The following is a 23,166-nucleotide window of genomic DNA, read 5'->3' on the forward strand; positions in this document are numbered from 1 at the left end:
GTAGGGTCACATTTGAATTCTAAAAAGCTTCATTTCATAACCAAATATACCAACAGTCTCCTTGTTTGTTTTAATGTAATAGTTACGGCAGTAAAACTAATTTTACATTGTTCTGCAGATTAGTCTGTGTGCGGTCGGGGTAACAACCAGCTGGTAATGTTGCAACAGTTTGCCACATTAAACGTTGCCATTACTCAGTGTGTGTATACTCACTTTTGCATTCATTAAAAGCAGGCTTGCATTTTTGCTGGACATCACTTACACTCAAATTTCTTGGCAACATCCCAGTTATTGATGTTTCTCCAGTAACTGCAGTGAGTTACTCTTAGCTTAAAAGACCTGGCACTCCTGGTGTTTCTGCTCATCTTTTATTCATATTTTTCTAATCAACATATCAGCATATCAAACCATTGCTTTTTCCCCTCTTCTATTTTTCCTGTTTTTTCCGTTTGTAAAAATAATAGGTGCAATGCTTTGTTCAGCTTCATTATTTCTAAATATAGCGGAAAACGATGGAAGCGCGGACGTATGCAGACAGCTAGCACCAGCCCTATCGATTCTGATTCACTACTATGCTGCTGAGCAGGTTTCATGAACCTGATAATAACGTCTAAGAACTTACTTTGTGTTCCCCTGTAAGAACATTTCCATGACCACATTAGTGAACGAGGCCTATTGTGACGAGCCCGTGGATAAATCTCTTTTCCTTTTCAAGCAGACACACACAGTATTACATGTATTATTCATGATCAGGATCTATATAAAGCACTGCATCTGCATGTATGTTTGTGTGACTGAGTGCATATGAAATTACAGACGTGACCGAGAGAAATGGAGTCTAGGTCATGGTGTACGCTTAAAAAAAACATGAAAAAAAATGAATTAAAAAAGTTCAGTGGAAAGAAAGGAAAGTGATGAGAGGTGATGTAATTAACAACAAAAACACATCTTACCTGAAGGAGTGCAATGAAGAGGAAAAAGGCATTGGCTGCCCTCCTGAACTGTGAGTACAGGAATCGAGGGAGGAAGGTGAGGACATTATATTTTGCTGTGCTGAAGACCAGATCAAGTAGAAAACAAGGCCATGGGTAGAGGGAGCCAGCATGGATATGAAAGAGAGAGAAGACAAAGTAAACATTGGTTAATTGTAATAATCCAGTAACTCAGAGAGCATTTGGCAGAAGCTGACCACAGATCACAACTGACCCTGCTACGTTTACCAACAGTAACATCATCACACTAGTTACCCAAGTTACCCAATTTCAGTGGTAGCCATACATGCTGATGCTATAACAACCATATGACCATATATTTTAGTTGTCGTCCATCCTCTTTCAGGTCTTCTGGTATTGCTGAAATGGCCAGTGCACTCCTTTTACTTTTAAGAACGTACCAGTGTTGATCTGGCCATTGCTAAAGATTTTGCTATCTCAATAATATGTTTACTTTGTTTTTCTGTCTAATGATGGCGCCCCAGACTTTCCTTAACATCACTTTGAAAATGTATTTGAAAATTCCAACGAATAGCTAACAAATACAAGTCCAACTCTAAAAACCCAGCAGGCCTCACCTGGCCATGAAACTCACTCAATGATCCAGTTACCTTTGAGCCTCTAAAACAGGGATCTATGTAACTATAATTCCTAAACAGACAATACGATACTTTTGTTAAACACTGTGCTTCAGTCACATTGATTGTTTGATGTAAAATGCATTATGGTGATGCTCTAGCTGTACTTGTTGTGAAGCCATATATTTAGATCACCCTGGACATATAATTGCATAGCATTAAGCAGCTCCTTGCCCCTCCGCCCACCCATTCTACGAGGTCTTTTGCGATGCAAAGACTTGTCTGGATGTGCGACTGATGAACAGCAGAGCCCAGTGGACTCAGTGATCGTAAAGAATAATTAGGAGCAGGAAGTTAGCTGGCAGTCGGGTCATAAAGACCTCCTGGCAGATCTGTTGGTGCTAGGCTGGTGGAGCCATCAGCAGCCCCAAAGTCAGGCCTCCAGCAGTCTGATTTACAGCTGTGTTAAAGGGTCAGTCAGAGCAGCCACTTTGGGAGAAGATTTATACCATAGAAGGATGCCAAGCCACTGGCAGGGCTTTGCTTACTCACACGCAGACCAGAGCCTTTAGACATACACATGCAGAATATCAGCAAGTACAGTGCAACGAGCATATGCAGTTCAACATCAGTCATATCATTGTTTCCCTCCTGTTAGTCTGAATCATAGATGACAAGCATATTTTTTGCAATTTCACTTGTAGCACACCCAGAAGCACAATGTAGTCGCAGAAAAGCGGACAAGCTTTGAATTGCAGCACGGAGGAATGAAGAAAATAAACACAGTAACTGTCATCATGCCGGCCTGGTACACACTGCATCTGTCTGGCAAAGCAAGAGAGCTGCCTCCCTCTTCCCGCTCCACCACAACCACCCACACATGCAGGGCCTTGGAGTAGGGGTATGTCACCAGGGTGCAGAGGAGGCTACCCCCCCCCCCTCTGTCCCCTTCTGGCTGCCTCTGCCTCAATTTTATCCCACAACTTAGACATTCACATTACTCACACTCTCATTACACATACATATAGGATCTTGGGGGTGGGCACGATACACGGAGTCCAAAGTACCATCAGGGTGTACACCCCACCCCTGGCATCGTTGCCCACCTCTCAATTTTAAATACACGTAGACATTGAGGGCTAGCAGGAGGGACCATGCGCTTACCTGCTGCTCTCTGGCAGGTAGCTCCATGCCCTCCTGGGTTTTAATTGCACCTTAGAACACACATGCATCAACACTACAATGAGCGGGTGGAGGGAGGTTTGGAGTCTTCTCTCACCCCCGTTCTCTGCGACCTGCTGGAGCAGGGGGGCTAGGACTAGGAGGAGGAGTTGGCCGTCCGACTGCGGTTTGGAGTGTGGAGCCTTCCTGCTGCTACGGAGTCGGGGCGGTCTGCCTCCCCCCACCGCAGGGAAAAGGGAAACACCACCTGGGTCTGGGTGCAGTTCCCCCCTCCAGGGGCAAGGGTACCTAGACCCGGTTTGTAGAGTACGCTTGGGGAGTGTGATCGTGTGTACAGTGTCTCTTTATGTCTGTCTCCACGTTGGTTGAGTGTGGAGTAAGTGCATATGAGAGCATGAGGGTGGGAATGGATGTTTGTGTCTGTGTGTGCCTGTATGTCTGTGTCTATATGTCAGGTTGGGTGTCAGACGCCACCTCTCTGGGGACACCTCAGGCCCTCCAAGGTTTGGAGGCCTATCTCCCCCCACCACCACTTCCCCTGCCAGTGGCGGACCCCCTCAGACATCGGTGCGTTGGTGGTTCTTTGTGTCTGGGGATGGGCGTCCAGGTACACACCGGCTCACTCCTTGGCGGCCGCTTATCGGGGCCTGGAGCCTGGGGCTCGCTCGGGCCACTTCGGAGGTGGGGTGCCCTCGGCCTCTCGGCCTGGGCCTCGGTCACTCAGGCACGGCTGGCTGCCGGCGGAGCTCACGGGCGCGTCACTGCAACTCCCCCTGGCTTCTGCTCCGCGGCTGCTGAGTGAGCCCTCATCTGGGACTCTCCTCAGCTCTTTCCGGGACAGTGGCGCGGCTGCCCCTCTGTTGGTCTTCCTTGGTCTCTTGTGTTCTGGGGGCCTCTGGATGTCTGGAGTTTTGATCTCCTCCACACCTGCTTCACACCCTGGAGGACGGGGCTGTGGCCCCCCCACACCCTCTAGCAGATCATTACATGAAGGAACCTTTTAAAAAAACAAGCGCGTCCATGCTCACAGGTGTACACACGGGTGATCACACCCACAAACTACACCCTTTTTGGCTCCTACCTCAAAGCACACTGTGTTCTGTTGATCTTATGTGCTGCACAATAATGTTTAACATTTAGTATTTACTGTCATATTCCCATAGATCATTGTGATGTTGTTTATTCTATTACTCTTGTTCTCTTCTGCTTGCTTTCTTTTTTCTTTCTCAGCAGGTGACCCAGGTGATTGATATATGCATTTTTTTTCTCTGCCCGTTCTGTTGGTTTTTGTTTTTTGCCCTTCTCCCCCGTCCCTCTTCTCAGCTGTTTCTCTTTCCCTCTTTCTTTCTCCCCTTCTTTCCCCCAGTCAAGTCTGTCCCGTATTCAGTAAGTGAAAATAAAATAAACAATAAAAGGTGAATCAAATGGACCATTACGGCAAGGCTGGGATGGTCAATTTGGTAAAGTAAATCCGTTGGGCATCTTTCTTTGCCTTTAGACAACAATTCTGATGCAAAAGAGCCAAACGGGACAGGCCAAAAAAAAAAGAAAAAAAAGAGAGCAACATAGAGCTGGGCGATATGAGATTTTTTCATATCACGATATGTTTTTTTCATTTCAGGCGATAACGATATCTATCACGATATCAGCCAAATAACTATATTTGTAAGATTTAAATGTGCCGTTGCTCACAAGTAAAATGTGAAATAATCAGCAGCTTGTTTTTATTTAAATATTTATTTCCCATAATAAGTTCAACAGGGTAGATGTACTTAAGGAACATGAGACTTTTTCAGATAAATAAAGGCAAATATTGCAAACTACACAAAAGGCAGCCGCTAAAGCGTTTAAGTTTCAAAATAGAACAAACGAAACAGACTAAATTGTCAATTCCACTTAGAAACAAAATATTAATTCTAAAAATAAATCTTAGTTTGTTTTACAGAAGAACAGACAAAACTGACTAACTTTTGTCAATATCAAATAAACTGAGAACTAAAAGGAAATTCTCAATCTCTCCTTGTTGTATAGCTGAGCTTTTCAAACAGTTTTAACAGTTACTTTAGTCTGACAAAAGCCGAATGACGAATTAGCGCTTCCAGTCAGAGACTGAGGCTACGTCCACACGTACACGGGTATTTTTGAAAACGGAGATTTTCCGTTTTCGTTTTAAAAAATAATCCCGTCCACACATAAAGGCAGAAATGAAGGAAAACGCTGCTATGAACATGCCAAAGCAGCAGGTGGCGCTAGATTCCTAACCGTGCAGAAATGTTGGCCAATCAGAAGTCTAGAAGCCTCGGTGGGAAAAAGTAAACAAAGCTGGGGCATAGAAGCAGAACAGTCGTATGTGTGGAGGGACAGTAACTGTGTGTATATGTAAGCATTTAAACACTGCAGAGAGTAGAATTAACAGTATTGTAGAAATTCATTTCACCGAAACAATAACGTGGTGCACAGTGTGACGCATGCACCAGTTTATTGTATTTCCAGACTTGCTTTCGGCACAATTTACAGTGCAGCTACTCTATTTTTTGTCAGACTTGAAATAGCCGAAATACCTTCACACTACGGAACTTCTATGGCTCTTCCGTTCGACAATCTCTCCGGCGTTGGAACCATCATCTGTTTTCTCTTCGGTCACGCTCGGTTGATTTTTCTAGTCGGCGCACTCATTTCCTCCATTACCGCTGGCTGCTTCCCAAACAAACACACGTGCGGCTTGGCACTTGTGCTGTACGTAACAACAAGTCACGCGACGTGACGCTGCGGCTGTGATTGGTTCGGCTCTGCGCTACTTAATTTGGATTGGCTGACCTTTTTTTTTTTTTTGAGGACAAGAGCTGCGAGGTCTATCGCGATAGCTTAATTTCTCTATCGAGTAAAAGTTATATCGCGATACATATCGTTATCGTTCTATCGCCCAGCTCTAGAGCAACATAAAGGCATTGTTCTGACAGCAGTACAGTGTGATACCAGCCTCACAAAGACCCATCAGAACAACTCTTCCTTTCATTGATACTTGGTCTTGGACTGCATATACTTCGTTCAATTTGTGTAATAATTAAAATCTCTGGGTAACCTGTAGGTGGGGTTTTGAGCAGGTGTTCCATGTTCACTCACAATGCCACAGCAGCAGCAAGTTAGCTGGAGAGCTAACACAACAAGTTGGAAGCTAAGAGGCAAACAGCAGCATTTCAGAGGCATTTCAAAGCCGCCCGCTTTTCCTTTTTTACCCAAAGTTCAGATGATGAGGCTTCAGTGTCTCTCAAATTCCCCTCTCATTATGCTTACTCAGAGAGACTCGTGCAAAGAGGAGTGGAAGACGTTCGTTTTTATGACACATTTGGTAACATAATGTCATCTTCAACTCGATTAATTATTATCTCACTTCACCTGCTTCTGTCAGCACACAAGAAACAAACTATTACGACTCCAAGTGACAGCATGCAGCAGTCAAAGCCAAACTCTTAGTATAAAGATCAGAACAGGAAAAAGCTAGATTTGCACATTCCTACTACCTTAAAACACAACAAACAGGCTAAAACAACAACTGTACACTGAACCAAAACTGAAACCAAGTCGCTTTATTCGGGTAGAATAATTATACATAATTACAATCATCATCAGAGGAAACTAAGACTAAAAAGTCAACCAACAAGTCAGACATGCAAATACAAGGAAGGAGGAAGAATATTTTCTGTGTCCCTTTGTTTGTCTGATTGGTTGAGAAAGAAAGACCTGGGTTTTGCTTACACACCATATTCTGTTGCGTCCGTCCTCGTCATCTGATTTGCTGAATTTCTGTAATGTCAGGGTTTGTTTTTTAAGTAAAACAGTTTAAAAGGATCAGGTTTACTGCTTAGTGGAAATTTTAACTGTATTTTACCCATTGATCACACACTTGCACTCCTTTATTAAATATTTTGCCATACATCATACAGCTAAAAGATTACCACGAGTACCTTTAAATTAATAAATGGCAAGTCCCTTGGATATTAAACATCTAAGCACTGTGGTGTATAGTTATTAGGGCTGCCACAAACGATTATTTTGATAGTCGACTAGTCACCGATTATTTATGCGATTAGTCGACTAATCAGATCATCATCCATTGGACGTAAAACTACAGCTTATTGCACCAGCAGCATCTGCTCTTATATAACTATCATTAGCTTACAGCTTTAAGCTTTTAAGGTGCTAACTAAAAATAAAGACAAGATGATAGTTTATTCAATTTTAATGAAATTTGCAGATTGTTTCGGTGAAGTTTAATAAACTCCTTGCTATCTAAAATATAACAGGACACCGGAGTAAATTCTCCAGCATCTCACACTTCTGATAATCAGCTGTCTGCTTGACGTTTATTCAGCTGTGTAAAAACTATAACTTTAATCTCAGCCAAACCGATTTACTCAGGAACAAATAAAATACAAAAAAAAAAGCCAAACAACAACATGTTTAAGTTATCTAAGTGACTCATATATCATGTTTAACCTGAGTAGCGAAAGACAGCGGTGGGTTTGAAAACAATTTGCCGGGAGTCCGGTGTTCTCACGGCGCTAGTGACCTAGCCCCCGGCTAGCTATCGAGCTAGTGGGTAACAGACGTCTCCGAAAACGTCGGAGCGCTTTTGAAAATATGTGGTGTCCTGATAAACTGAGCAGATATTTGAGGTTTACACAGCTACATTCTCGCCTGAAAATATGTTAAACGTTTATTTTATGACCCAGAAAGAATAATAAGAGTAATATTAAAACTAACTAGCTGCCGCCATTGTTGGAAACTGAGCTGGGCCGCGCTATGAATTCTGGGACACAGCTGCTTCTTCTTCTTCTTCTTCTTCTTCGGGGTTTAACGGCAGCTGGCATCCTTGTACATGCAGTGCTGCCATCTTCTGTTTCAGTCCGTTATTACACTCTTAAATCCTGCCACTTATTCCTGCGTCTTTTGGGATCTTACAAAGCTTCAAACGACGCGTCGACTATTAAATCAGTCGTCGACGATTTTGATAGTCGACGTAATCGTGACTAGTCGACAAATCGTGGCAGCCCTAATAGTTATACAGTCTGCCCCTGAGATACAAAGAACGTGTGGCTGGGGATGCATCATGCTCTCTGTGATTTATTTTCTTCAAGCCTTCTGATCTCATGGGGGTAAGCTGCAGAGCATATGCCCAATCATCTCTGGTTACCTTTGTACACAGAATCACTTCCAATAATACATCTTAATGGATGATTATGGATCCTTCATTTTGTTTCCTGGGAGTAAGCTGAGATCAAGAAGATATGAGAGGAGCACTTCCTCCACTTACTCACAAATCAGAGTATAATGTTATTATGAAAGCCTATTTTGTTTGTTTAATCTTTGAATAAGATTAGTGTGCTAGTTAAAAGAAACAAAGAGACAGCTAAACATTTTCAACCATGCCTCTGCCATTTATTTAAACATAATATCATATTTCATTAAAGAGTGCTAATTAATAACAATAGTTGGCTCAGATCCTGCAGTATTAAAGAGAAAACAGTGACCAGTGGAAAGGAAGAACCCCATGTTCACAGGAAGAGACTTCCAGCAAACCACTATTTCTTCACATCGTAGCTCACGTGGGCTTAAGTTACTTTTCACCACTGCTCGTTGGCAAACACCATAGAGTGGATATGAAAGATGAATAATGCTTCTGAGTCTAAAAAGCCAATGAGGACATAAACCTGTACTCACCTTTATAACTCGACAGGGCGACTCCTCTGGTTTGAAAAAAGACGTTTGTCTCTTTAAATGTTAGTCGTACTCAACTCACTTGCTCTGTGATTCATAGTCTGAACTGCTAGTTTCAAGTCTTAGTTAACACAATGGCACGGTTAGTTTTAATTTATTTGATTTTTCAATAGATTCCCCATTAGGGTAGATCAGAATAGTAAAGCAGGGTATGCTTCAGATCGTTAACAAGGCTGTCAATGAATATAAAAATTACAGAAGAATTGTTAAAGAATTTTTGTTTTTATTATTCTGAAAATCAGTATTTGATTATTGAAAAACATGACAAGCAAAACAAAGACATCTGAAAATAAGTTGACATCATGGCGGCTGTATTGTGTATAGTGAGTGTTTAGCATGTTTAACCATCATTTGCAGTATTATTTACAGTATATGGCTCGTATTGTTTTACTAACACACAAGCATAGGAGGGCAACCCTGAAGAACAGCCAGCAGATGATTAATGTCTCCTGCTGCATTACAACCTCTAATGAGTGCCACTATGAGCACATTATGGAGTTTTCAGCCATGCGTGTTTCCAGGGACCACAAACAGGAACAAGGTTAACCAGCTGTGGACTCAGACCGGAGAGACCAGATGATGACACTCAGTAAATAAGCTTAAAAGCCTAATCGCGACCCTGCCTCTCTGCCATATTGCATTTGAGTCTGACTGAAAACTTTTTCTAAATCCTAACATTCGTTCTTCAGCATTCATGTGTACAAGCTGCATTACAGTTATGACACAGTCTGATCTGGACTGATGTTATTCTGGATTAAAAGATGCACTTTCTGCCTTTTTCAGACGTTCACATAGCTTTTAAGCAGAGAATAACCATACAGGAATTAGAGTCAGACATGTTGAGTTTTAGTTTAAAGTCTAAAGATCTCAGTGAAGATTGTGTCAAATAAAACTGCTGCAAAGGTGTTGACTTTCTTGTCAACAGAAACTTTAGCTTTTCGGCCTTGGGATTCCACCGTCAGCGGAACCACACGCTGCCCTGGACTGTGTGTCTGACTGCAGGTAATTTGTGTAACAACTGATCGGGACATGTGCAAAGTTTTTGGGCCCCTTATCTGTGTTCTTATATTTTCATAATTCGTGTATAGCTTTGAGCAACAGCACATTGAGCCCATCTCCCTTTGTTCAGCATTGCTGTCATGCACTGTGATAACCCCTCCCACTCTGCTTATTTTTTTATCTGCATTTTCTTCCTGGTTTTGTGGTGGATGCGGGTCCAGAGAGCAGCACGCCCGTCAGCAGCCGACTGATAAAAAAGAGAGCTAGTGCACTAACTCTCTCACTCTCTTCCCCAGAAACCAGAAGCTCGTGTCTTGGGTCTTGGTTGCTTGGTTCTACCTTTTATATTTGGCATTCCCATATTTACTATACTACTGCTAGTATAGTGATGTGTTCTACATTTCCTTAAAGCAAGTTTCATGTAATTGTACAAATTCTGAGTTATTTAAATTCACCACAGTCTGTGTGGTCCTACTTGTCAGCAGATTTGTGACAGCACTGAAGCTGCCTAGCCCCTCAGTCCATCAGCATGCAGTGAAACCTTCGCTGGTTTTCCAGCTCACACGTTTTTATAAGTAGGTCTCTCTTTCATGTCAGCAAAAACTCTTTTTTGAATAAAGTGGCTGCAGGAAACAACCCAACATTTTATTCTGAAAGGTTTTTTATAGAACTTTTTTCAGGTTAATAAAATCTCTCCATCTCCTTCTTATATATCTTACATTCATAATAATGAATACATCATTTCTTTAGGATGAATGCACTCTCAGACAGGATGCTTTGATAATGTTCGACTTGGCTTAGACACTTTAGGACATTGAGCCATTATGTCTCAATGTCCTCTCAGATCCTTGAGATGTTCAGTGTCTACGCCACATCAGTACCTTTACATTAAAGTATTAGTGAATCGGGCATGGCGGGCATCGCATGCATTATATAATTAACTTGACTCATTATTCACAAAACTTCAAATTTTATTTAACAGAACACCAAATATATCAAGAATAAATCCTACGCAGTAAAGATTAGTTGCTGTGATTCAGTAAGTGAGACAAAATAAGCTACACATACCAAAACAATTAAAGTAATTTGCATATCTGGGTCACTGTGTGTTTGGACCCACGTCAGTGTGCGTCTATTCATATGTTCCTTGTTTTCCTCAAAAGAGAGAGCAGCATTTCCTGAATGCTCAACAGGAAAATGGTTTGCACAGCCACTCCTCTTTGCCTGTCAACATCCCAGCAATTATTCGCCTTTCCATTACGACCAGATCTGCACGACAAACTGTGCAGCTGAACAAACAATTCACTAAAACCCTAACACAGGACGCAGACCCATGATGCAGATCCATTAGCTAACAGGAGAAATATGCATGTGATGGTGGACAATGACATGTAAGCAGTGGGAAGATGTGTCAAAGACCATGCAACATTGGAGACAGCAACAAATCAGGTCTCCGCTTTAAAGCACAAATAAATCTTTTTCTAAACCCGCCAAAGGCGAACCTTCATGAACACAGAGTCAATCTGCAAGCTGTTCAATGCTGAGATAATGCCATATTTATTATTATTAACATCTAACCTATTTTAACCAAAGTATGTTCATATCATCACTACTGTCTTTGAACACTTAGACGGCTTAGAGTTGGTGTGACACAGCACACATCAGGCCACTGCCTTCAGCAAATGTTTGATGCAATCTTAAAAGCCATATTTCTTAAACCTCCAGTGCTTTTTACTGTTATTCAAATATCAATCATATGGTACTCCAAGCAGATTTTAATATGTATTTTGTCTCACTGACGATGGTCTTTATAAGTAATAACAAAACTAAAGTAATGGAGATATTAATAAAATTAACTAATAAAAGTTAAAAAACTAAACGCATATTTTTGACTGTGAAGCTGAGAATCGGCCTCACAGAGTAAAACAAACTGTGCTAATAAAAAATATACCTCATATTTACTGTTGTCTGATTTATGTTGTAAACTCATGAAGCTGAGGTAACAATGGGCTCCATCCTAGTTTGCTTCTTTCTATTTACTAATCCAGCTCAGTTTGTAGCGGTCTCTGTGTAAGCACGCTGTTTGTGAGGCAGGAATGGTAACCGTAACACTCCTTGACAGAGGGAGGCCTGACCCAACAATCTTGACCTTTAAAGCTAAAAGCACTCCACTTCTCCAAGATACGCAAGAAGATAAACAGGCCAGTCTGGGTATATGCACTGATGCAGCACCAGCATTACAAATCTTGCAGGTATCAAATATCATATGGCTAAGGGTGCTGTCATGGCTGTACCTGAACTCTCTCTACAGCACAAGAGCAGGTGATCTGTACAGTGTTTCAGCTATGGCTTATTCAGAAGTCAATATTAGAAGTCTGAAAGCAAGATTTTTAGGTACCACAGACTAGCCTGCTATTTAGTCTGTGCAGCAGGGTACTGCTGTGTCATTAGATATAATATTGTGTCACTACTACTGCAGTGTCATGCTACTGCTGCTGGAACCTTGTGGTAATAGATTCATACTTTGAATTAAGTAGTGTGTCATCACTGCCTGACAGCAGATCATGGGAAAAGAAGAATGGAAAATGCCCTTCGTATACTTACATTTACAAGTGCTGCTGCCTGGAGGGTGTAAATGTCAATAAAATGTTTGGTATTTTCAGAAATATCATCAGGAATAGGGTTCCATTTTTCTAGAAATATTGTGATATTTTGAGGCTTTATTTCTCACCTCTACTTTGCAATCACACCAGAAAAGGGATCGCAAAGAGACTGAAACTATTTCTGCTCCAAATTTCCACAGTATCTGCTACAAAGATCTGAAAACTCTTCTAAATGTTTGCTACTTGGAAATGATCAAATCATGTGATTGTAAATCTGCAGGTTAATTTAGGGTTAAAGCATGTTTGGCTGCTGGTTCATCATGAAGCATGAGCAGGCGATACATGTTGTCGCGAAATCGATCAATGTAGAGCAGTGTCACAAACCATGGAGGCCCCAGAAAAGTGCAATCAAATGATGAGTTTATTAACAGCCCGGAGAAAACATCAACATGTGTCTTCTGACCAAAATACATGTTGTGGACACTTATAAAGCAGTGGGGTACACGCCCCCCATGGCGTCAATGACAGATTAAAATAGGTTCCAGACATTAGTCACAGTTAATCGTACATCTTTAATAGCTATAAGCAGACATAGAACTTCTCTTTTCTATAACACCGTCCATACAAGGTAATAAACTTCAAGCCCTCAGGGTCTCTGAGGCTAATTATTGACTCTGATCGTCTGTTACCAAGTAGAATAAAATATAGTGAGACACCAAATGAGTTGAGGCCTCAGGCCGGACACATTCCTAGATTATATGTATTATATGTACTGTAAGCATGCAGCTATCCTTCTATGTTCTAGTTTCCCTCAGCATGGATCACCTGGACAGTCACGCCAGTGAAGCTTAAGACCCTTAATGAACTGAACATCAACTCAAAATAGGCACAAATATGCAATGTGTATAAAATACTTCTGACCGTACTTGTAATAAAAGTTAACATAATGGAAGGATCCTCAAATGGACATCTTCAATAAACAGCTGTAATGCAGTATCAATACTGTGAGAAATATTATTAGATGAAATAATGCTGTAAAGAATGTTATTAATGCAGGTATAATGATGCAGATTATATGGCAGCAATAAAAGAATTTCTGTATCTCCACATTCCCTCTTTTGACATTCCAAAAAAGGAATGTCACCACACCTCGTGTTGTATCACTCCTCGGCCCACTCCATGGCATCTAAGTTCCTCAGGTAGATTGAATCCACCCGTCCAGGGTACGCAACACTAGCCATCAGTTTTACCAACAATCCTCTGACACAAGTAATGACACAACAACCACAGGTGACCAGTATCCCTAAAAGTGTAGCGAATGAAACCATTGCTGACATAGCCAAACCTTTCCACCGTCCAAACACGGATGCCACCCAGGACTCCACCTGAGAGCTCATGCATCGTTGAAAAAAAAAAAAGCTGAAAAAGCCAATGTGTTGAAGAAAATCACCATGCTCGCAGCTAAAAATGAAACTGCAGAATCTAAAACCACACAAACTTAGGTTCTACTTACTGCTCAAGTTGCCCACTACCTATTTCAACAAGTATGCTCTAAGACTGCAGGCTAGATGCAGCCATGATTATTAGAAACTCAACATCTCCTTACCTGACTCGATTGCTGCAAAATTTGGTGAACTGTGGTTGGTTGAGATATATGAGCCGGGCATCTTCTTGGTCAGCTAAGGATGTCTTTTCTGATGCGTCCTCTGTCTTTTCATATCCTGCAGCATGGGGGGAAAGACATTTGATAAGTTCAAAAAGTCTGCTTTGAGCACAAATAAAAGTGAGATCAAAAGGGGTTTTGAAGTGTTTGAGTTAGTGCGTGTCGAAACGCACCCAAAGGACCCTTCGGAGTCAGGAAAAGGAAAAGTCCAACTCAAACTAAATCAATAGAGAGCTCAGCTGACCTTGGCGCTTTAGAGGTTTTAGACTCATATACAACAGCTTTTCTTTCAGATTTATTAACAAAAGCAAAGTATTTTTGCACTCTGAATTCAAAATAATGCATTATGCTCTGCAAAGTGTTTTCCTAGCACACAATGCACAATACATTAGCCAAACTGTTATTACTGTAGGCTACAATCACTGCAGTCTGCACAATCACTGAGAAGATGTTTGTAAGTGATGTATGCTAAGCTTGCCTCAGCTCGGGCGTGATGATCTGATGCCACCATACGGTCAAGTTGTTATCCTAATGGAGAGAGAAGGTACCTCGGAAAGACAATAGGCTTGCCAAATGACATGTCACTGAGAGTACATCTTGTATTACTACCTTCACAGTAAAACACCAACTTGGAGAAAAACCCTATTATACACCGAAAAGGAAATCACCTACTCTGTGTGGACAGTGTGACTCACCTACACAGGAAGAAGGGCAGCACTGGCATACCACAGGTATATTTCTATTGACCTTTTTCCTTTAATAATGAAATTATCATTTTAAAACAGCATTTCAGTCGTATCTGACGATCTGAGACACTTAAGTGCAACAAAAAATATACAATATAATTCAAATTCTTTGAAAACTTTTTCAATTATGAACAGCAGAAACTCCATTCATTGTTCAGTTAATCATCACACAATCATCACACACTATTCTGCAAGGAAAAGAAAAGAAGGTTGTTAGCAGATTTGGTACATTTAGTGCTGAAAAATCTGTCCCCACATGGATGCAATTCTTCTTTCCACTCCTTTGGAAAAACGAGGCACTGTTTGACTCCCACCAAGTACCGAGTTCAGCAAAGTGGGATGGAGCTCTGTTGGCTAAAACAAAACTAGCGAGGCCTCGTGAGCGCTGTATGTGGGTCGCAGAGATGCTTATGCGTGTAACACATTTTTCCTTGTTGTTTTTAAAACCCTGACTAAATATTTGATTTGTAAAAGGCATTTTTGCATCTTACTTTGCCACTAAAAACAAGGACTAACACATTGCAGATGCAGACGGGTATAATGCTTAGGCCTTTAAAATGCATGCTTTCTATGCAGGAGGCAGATGCTGCGTCATGCGTCTAGGGACGTTGCAGCCTGGAACTTGCCAGCAACATCAAGCACAAAGCATGAAACTGCTTAGTGCAGAACTGGAAATGGGAAGTACACATCTCTCATCTCCTCTCACACATGCAAATAGAAGTGAGGTTTAGTCCTGAACTTTATACTTGCAGCAGTTGACGTTTAAAGTGCCCCCTTCCTGATAAGGTAAACACACTAAAAAAACAACAAATGTCCTGCTGAGGTAAAGATCCTTTTAAACTGAAACACTGGAGAGTAGTACAGAAGAATATTTGACAGGAATCATGTAGCCTGGAAGATAAGAAGAGAAAATCAAATATGTATTTTTGCTTAATTCTGCTGAAAGGGGAAAAAGCTGAGACATAAAAAGGAACCTATTATACTTCTCCTTACTTCCTGTCCTACATATTTGCTGTTATAGCTTTTGATCATAAAACTGGACAAGAACGAGGCTTCAAATAATGAATGAGGTCAACATATGGTTATGTAACCCTAAACAGCCAAAATTCAGACTGTGTTAAACGTTTCTTATCAGCCTTTTCTGTATGAGTATCAGGGGACATCTTTAATATGGTCATCTCAGTTCTTGTCATGAGCGCAGATGCCACAGCAACCAGCAACCTGGATTATTTTGAACCGAAAGTCTCCAGTAGCTCCGGCAGACCCAAACAAACATAAACACGGAGCTGTAAATGTCCACTTTAAGGTTTCTGGGGTTCACATTTCCCTATACTTAATTTTTAATTGATATGTCTGGATTAATGACGTGAGCAATGCTCACAGGGCAGCGCTAATGTAAAACTTCAAAGTCAACAGTACTCCTACTCAGATTGCATGCATGTGATCCACTGGATGCTGGCTAGTCTTCCCTAGCATACAGTGTGTTGGTGTTAGAGGGAGGCAAAAAGGGAGACAGCAAAGCTTTCACAACTATAGATAAGGTGAGCCGCAGTGTTTAAAATGGAAAGAAGGACCATTCTCAGGCACAAACGTAGGAGGGAGGAAAGCTGGCAGGAAGCACGAACAACAAAACCCAGTGTCAGGAGAGGCTGTAACCAGAGCCCTGCCTGGATATGGCCCAGCTGCAGCCTGCTGCTAAAGCCCCTGCCTGCAGTATGTCTTTCTTATAATGTCAAGTCAAAACAAAGAACGCTAACACATTCTCCAAAGTCACACTTCACGCTGTCACCACTCTTAATTTTCCTTTCTGCTCTCACCTTTCACTTAGCACTTTCTCACTCATGTTACACAAACCATGAATCTTAGATTACAGCTACTTGTTATTTTAATGATCCACTTGGCTTTACATAGATTATTGAGGAGTGACTGCTAGCATCGCCTCCTTATACTTTGTCCTTAGCATGTGCTCTGGGCTAAAAATAAATGCCCCGTAGTTGTTTACATGGCTGGGAGTTCACCATCACAGCCTTGTTACACGAGGCAACAGATCTGCATAGGTAGTATATTGGATTAGTGAGGTGACAAACCATGGATGGACACAGCAACAGGAGGTTTAAGAGTGACACCAACTAAGTCAGTAAATGCTCTTCCTGTTTATTATTAAGCGGTTTGTATGAACAGTGTAAACAATATTGCAATAAGCTAACGATTTCTCGTAGTTCATTCTTTGTGCACCAAGAAGAAGAAAAGGGTTTTTCCTGCATACTAAAAAAATTGGCACCCTGAAAAACACCAGTATTATATTTTGTTATCTTTTAAAGCCATGTTTTATTAAAGGTTCTATTTACTCAAGAACACACTGTATACTCTTTTACCAAAATGACCTTTGTTCCCAGAATTATATGGTCAGCTCAACAAAGACTTAGAGCACCTGTTGAAATATGTTTTCACGCTTCTACGTGTTACACAAAGAACATCGTTTCAGAGAATGGGTGATGTAAAGAATCACTGAAAGCCCTGCAACACCACAGCATTACATAATATTGCTGAACAGTTGATTCATTGATCCTGTACGGACTTTACGGTTTGGTGGTTCCTCTTTAAGAGCATGTGCGTTCATCCCTCTTTCAGGAAAGTAGGCCTCGCCTCTTCGGTCCAAAACTAAAACTGAATTTGCAGCCAAGAGCTCACCTGGTGACACTGGGACGACAGGTACTTAGCAGTGAGTAACAACACTGAGTAAAGGTGAAGGAAAGGACATTGACTTAAAGGCCTGCTGCTTCACTGAGTCTGGGCTGGATGAGAAGAGAGCTACTGGCAAAAACTACAGCAAATTTCTTCCTGTTATATGTTAGTCTGCATAAGGAACCATTTCTATGCACTTTGACATTATTAAGCAATTTCAGCACGGGAGGACTTTCTGGAAGTTTACTATGCTGTAGTTAAGATAATACTGCTTGCAGAGTGTAGCTAGAAGATAGCACTGTAGGTTTATGGGTTTATATCACCACCTGTAAAGTCATAAAAATAATTCTCAGTGTCAGAGACTACCAGGGAAAGAAATCACAGCACAGCTAACTTGTGATCATGTTTTTCCTGGTTCAAACTATGCACACAAATATAGCTGGTCCAAGTCTAAGTTGGTCTACGTGTGAGTAAAATGAACCATGCTTTAGTCAAAGAGTTTTCTGTAGTTATTGTTGATCATATAAATATTTGCCTTTGATGGATGGCTACAACATCCTTTATTTTGTGTCTTTTTGTAGAAATAATCCCACACTAATGTTGCTCAGTTTCATCAGGAAGTCTGCTCAATGGCATTTCAACGATAACCAATGCCAAAAAGAGATGGCCTACACACCAGGGAACAAATCCAACCAAGAAAAAAAAGTTAGTGAAGAAGCTAAGTCTTTAAGCAGCTTGGGTTATCAAGGAATTACCTTCTACACTGGCAACAGAGTGAAAACGACAGGGACAGTATAGCTGCTAAGTGCAGCATAAGGCCTGTGTGGAATAACAGGCCGGAGGAGCTGGCTGAGCAGCTGTGATTGATGCTGCGTCTCTGTATCTGAACGAGCCTTCGCAGCAGGAGCCGGTGTGCTGGGGTAGACCAGGTGCTGCAATGCACCAGTTGCAGCTGGTGATGCTGCTGTTTAACCAAGTCCTCTTCCTCTCTCCTTTGAGCCACTGTGACACAAGCAACTGTACAGGAAGCTAAGAACACCTATTCTGTATTTTACTTGGTGCAGTAAAGGTGTGTAATGTCAACATCACCATCATTTAGACTAAAGCCAGGACAGTGTGCTATTTGCTGCCCTGTTAGATGAATCAAGCTTTTAATCCAAAATACATCACTAATATGTCAAACACTTAAGCAACCAAGGTTTGCATCATGAGCTGACGTGTCCTCTGCTTCCAGTGTCAGATGAATACCAGAAAGAAAAAAAGATCAAGCCTCATTAGAAATTATTTCCCAAATCTAGACAAAGTATTTCTTTTCTCAACACCTATGGGCGATACGAATGAATTTGTCTCATCTTCCTAATAATATCAGGGTAAATCGACAGAGAAGGTTAGACTTGGACTCTCAGTTGTCGCTTGATTATTACCAGATTGGTTTCTCATGACAGTAGGGCTGCCACGATTAGTCGACTAGTCACGATTACGTCGACTATCAAAATCGTCGACGACTGATTTAATAGTCGACGCGTCGTTTGAAACTTTGTACGATCACAAAAGACGCAGGAATAAGTGGCAGGATTTAAGAGTGTAATAACGGACTGAAACAGAAGATGGCAGCACTGCATGTACAAGGATGTCAGCTACCGTTAAACCCCGAAGAAGAAGAAGAAGAAGAAGAAGAAGAAGAAGCTGTGTCCCAGAATTCATAGCGCGGCCCAGCGCAGTTTCCAACAATGGCGGCAGCTAGTTAGTTTTAATGTTACTCTTATTATTCTTTCTGGGTCACAAAATAAACGTTTAACATATTTTCAGGTGAGAATGTAGCTGTGTAAACCTCAAATATCTGCTCAGTTTATCAAGACACCGCATATTTTCAAAAGCGCTCCGACGTTTTCGGAGACGTCTGTTACCCACTAGCTCGTTAGCGAGCCGGGGGCTAGGCTCACTAGCGCCGCGAGAACACCGGACTCCCCGCAAATCGTTTTCAAACCCACCACCGTCTTTCGCTACTCAGGTTAAATATATATGAGTCACTTAGATAACTTAAAATGTTGTTGTTTGGCTTTTTTTTTTTTAGTATTTTATTTGTTCCTGAGTAAATCGGTTTGGCTGAGATTAAAGTTATAGTTTTTACACAGCTGAATAAACGTCAAGCAGACAGCTGATTATCAGAAGTGTGAGATGCTGGAGAATATACTCCAGTGTCCTGTTAGATTTTAGATAGCAAGGAGTTTATTAATCTTCACCGAAACAATCTGCAGATTTCATTCAAATTCAATAAACTATCATCTTGTCTTTATTTTTAGTTAGCACAGACCTTAAACACTTAAAGCTGTAAGCTAATGATAGTTATATAAGAGCAGATGCTGCTGGTGCAATAAGCTGTACTTTTACGTCTAATGGATGATGATCTGATTAGTCGACTAATCGCAAAAATAATCGGTGACTAGTCGACTATCAAAATAATCGTTTGTGGCAGCCCTACATGACAGCCAGTTTGTTCCACGAATGTTTCATAGTCTTAAGAAGAGTTAAGATTTGTTCTTGTCGAGCCTTAAGAGGTTTGATACGGCTACTATTCTTGCACACCTGATCCAATTAAAGGCTACATGTTGAACACTTTAATTGGCTTTAAGAGCAAAAGTAGCTCAAGAGCGAGAAAGTGGTGGGGTGGGCTCGACAAACTGGGAGGTAAACTAAATACTTTGGCCTATCAAGCACTCCTGATGCATTTATATGCCACTACTGAATGTCAGTAACTTTCAACTTCTCTGTTTCATAATTTGTGTTATGTCATTGTGTCTCTGCACAGCCTTATTAGATGGCTGCCCCTCCCTGAGTCTGGTTCTGCAGAGGTCTCTTCTTCCTTCCCACTGTCAGTGCTGCTCATAGGAAACTGTTGCAGTTTTCGCTCTTGCAGGGACATTAAAACATACTGCAACTTGAGGTGATGTTGCAAGGAGCTGGCTCTATATAGAGAGAAAACTGGGTCCAATCAGAAGATATGCAGCTTTTAATCACATCAGGAGCAAAAACTATACTTGAAATGGGGATTTTAATTAAAGGTCAAGGGTCAAATTAACAATGGAAACGTTAAAATTTTACTACAGTGGCACTGGAACTGTAACCATGGACAAATTTCAAAGTAGCACACCAGGCCAACAGTACCATCCAGAGGAGCTGGGGATGAGAATTTGAGGAGGTCATTAAAATAACTTTTCCCAGCTACTCCACAGAGGCCTCCGCATGGTCTCCCTCCCCCACCATATCCAGTTCATTTTCTTTCCTTATGTTCACACACACTCTGCAGATAATGTACTGAACCACAGCCGCACGTCTCAGTGGGATCTGCTCTTAATATTCCCTGGTGGACACCGTGCTTTTTCTCAGCACTAATGTCATTAACTGCAGGCATGTCACGGCTCAACTACCCTGACATTAATACAGAGACCATAAATAGTGAACTTGGTGGATATTCACTGTGGGCATCATTCTTAATCTGTGTTTATAACAGCACCTTTCAACTATTAATTGAAGCCCCATATTACACATAGCACTGAACATAAAAATAATGTAAGAGGCCTGGAAAGAAAAGAGGGCGAAAAAAGTAACAAAGAGCTATTTAAAGCTCAGTGGGAGGAGATTCGCACACAGCTCTGGAGGGGAAGCCTCCAGAGGAAGGATCAATGCCACCGAGTGTCGTAATGACTTTGGATGCAGGCCAGATGCCAGGATTATTGCTTGTGTCAGCCAACAGACAGACGGGTGGAACAATAGTCACAAGAGCGCACGTATTTTGGAGAGGGTGCCCAGTGGGAAAAAACTGGGCCCAGAAAGGCTTGGCCAAGACACGCTGGTCTTCCCCCGTCTGTTTCTGTATTCCTGTTGCTAAACGCTGCAGGTCACAGAGACACCGAGAAACCGACAGGCAAGGAAAACCCCTCTTCAATCGCCTCTGCATGTTTAAGATACTAAAAGCATGGAAAGACTAATTATTTTCTATACGTCTATACAACTTTCACACTTGAATATGAGCTCATTTTTATCCCGGGTCTTTTCAAATGAAGCTCATTGTTAACGATAGGTTAACGATAAGCCCAACCCCTGCTGATTTACCATCCTCCCGATGGTACTATATTAGCTCAGGTCAGGCAAGAGTGCTGGGCGTGGAAAATTATTCCTGGCATGACTGTCAACACAAAAAAAAGATAAAATGCACATAATGGCCCCAGTGACAGGAACCATAATGACCTGATAGTCAAGTATATTAGCCAGTACTGCATCTTGTGACAGTCAGGCACATTATAGCACAGAAATAGCACTAATCCATGTTTTCAAGTAGATGATCAAATGGAAATAGTTATTGTGGAGTAAATGTATTTTTAGCAACAGTATCTTATTAATGTTTGACGTCAAACGAATCTCTTGTAGCCCAGATATTATCAAGATATCATATCACAGTTTTGCTACATCGTGGAACTTCTTTGGGCCAGCATCTATTATATACTTAATTACACAGTGATGACTCACGAGGATCCATGACTTATTCTTCAGAAAGGCCCATTAGTCAATCAGCTAGAGTGCACTGCAAGTCTAGAGGTAAATGAAAACGTAAAAAGGCTTTTTGTTCGTCCAGAAATAGCTTCTAAAAGAATAATGAGCGCAAGAGACTTGAAGGCTTGTCAATAAAGTGTAGCCGAGAAGGCACGTGACCTGGCCAGAACACGGCTCCCAAGCAAATATTCAATCACACCCGGGGTAGGTGGGGGCAGGCAGCTGGGGGCTACGGATATTGATCCCATACAGACAGACAAATAGCAGCTAAACAGTCAAGAAACTCTGTTAAGAAAAGCAGCACAGGATACACACAAATGACTGGCTTTGCTTCTGTTTGCTTCTGTCTTTACACATGCAGAACTACCGTGTTAACAAGTACCCAAATAAGTCAGCTAGAGGAGTGAGGCAGAACATTCAGCCTTCTCAGTCTGCACGTTGTTCACCTTAACCTGAGGCTATTTACCATTGTTATTAGGCTCAAATTAGTTCCAAACCGCTGGACTTCAGGATGTCTCAGTCTCATAACTCAGTGAGCCTAATGCGCCATTTATATCAGCTCATCGCCACCAAAGACAGATCTCAACATGATTCATTTATGCCACATAAATATTTCAGCAGACAGAGCGGCTACAGTCTATTCATGGGAACCAAGGCCCCCGAGATGAAAGCCCCCCTCCCTCCCGATCACCTGCCATTTGTGAATGAGGAGAAGAGCTGGAGGGGAATATAGATACTGCCTCAATCTAAGCAACAGCAACATCCATAAGTCGCTTATCAGATCACAATGCTGTAACCGGCACTCACAACAACAACAGGGCAGCTGCAGATTTAATCCCCCCTCCCTGTTTGGCTCCGTCTGGCTCCTCATAGGCTCAGGAGGGCTACAGTAGGGCGGATAGTGCAGGGACAACAGAGGCAGCTGGGGCTTGCACTGACATCAGAGGGCTGGCCCTGCTCGGCTTAGCGAGGATCTGCAGAGAGAGAAACCTTTCCACTGTGTATGACTTTATGAATGATAAAAGAGAGAGGCATATGCCATGAAATTTAAAGGAATGGACACAGGAAACAGACTTTGTGAATGTCAGTCACTCAGTTACAGTATTCTTCAAGGACACATCTAAAACCTGCAGGACACCGGCCCTCAAGGCCTGGAGTTCCCCACCCCTGATTTAGACCTTCACTGAACAACCGCTAGCAAATAACCAAAGTTATATTCAGGCATTTGACAATAAACCAATATCACAATGAATAACTGTAAAATGTTAACACACACAGGTTAAACGTTTTTCCTTTTTGTCATCTCTGCAAGCAACAAAACAGTTATTTGGAGAGTCTAGACTTATACTTTGGAAAGACTTAAATTTCAGTGGCCAATGCATAAAGAAT

General features: G+C 41.7%; 1 protein-coding gene across 3 annotated transcripts in view; it reads right to left on the reverse strand.

The window, feature by feature from the left end:
- Positions 1-23,166, reverse strand: part of atp8a1 (ATPase phospholipid transporting 8A1) — a 109,475-nt gene that overhangs the window by 76,818 nt on the left and 9,491 nt on the right. For all 3 annotated transcript variants that reach the window (XM_085433904.1, XM_085433920.1, XM_085433913.1), the window contains exons 2-3: positions 13,739-13,853; positions 954-1,053 (exon numbers count right to left, since the gene is read on the reverse strand). In XM_085433904.1, coding sequence (XP_085290030.1) covers positions 954-1,053; positions 13,739-13,853 — 215 coding nt within the window. The remainder of the gene's footprint in view (positions 1-953; positions 1,054-13,738; positions 13,854-23,166) is intronic.

The sequence above is a fragment of the Copadichromis virginalis genome, linkage group LG2 (genome assembly GCF_057382275.1).
Source record: "Copadichromis virginalis isolate Kocher_CV1m ecotype Utaka linkage group LG2, C_Virginalis_male_GT1.1, whole genome shotgun sequence".
Lineage (NCBI taxonomy): Eukaryota > Metazoa > Chordata > Actinopteri > Cichliformes > Cichlidae > Copadichromis > Copadichromis virginalis.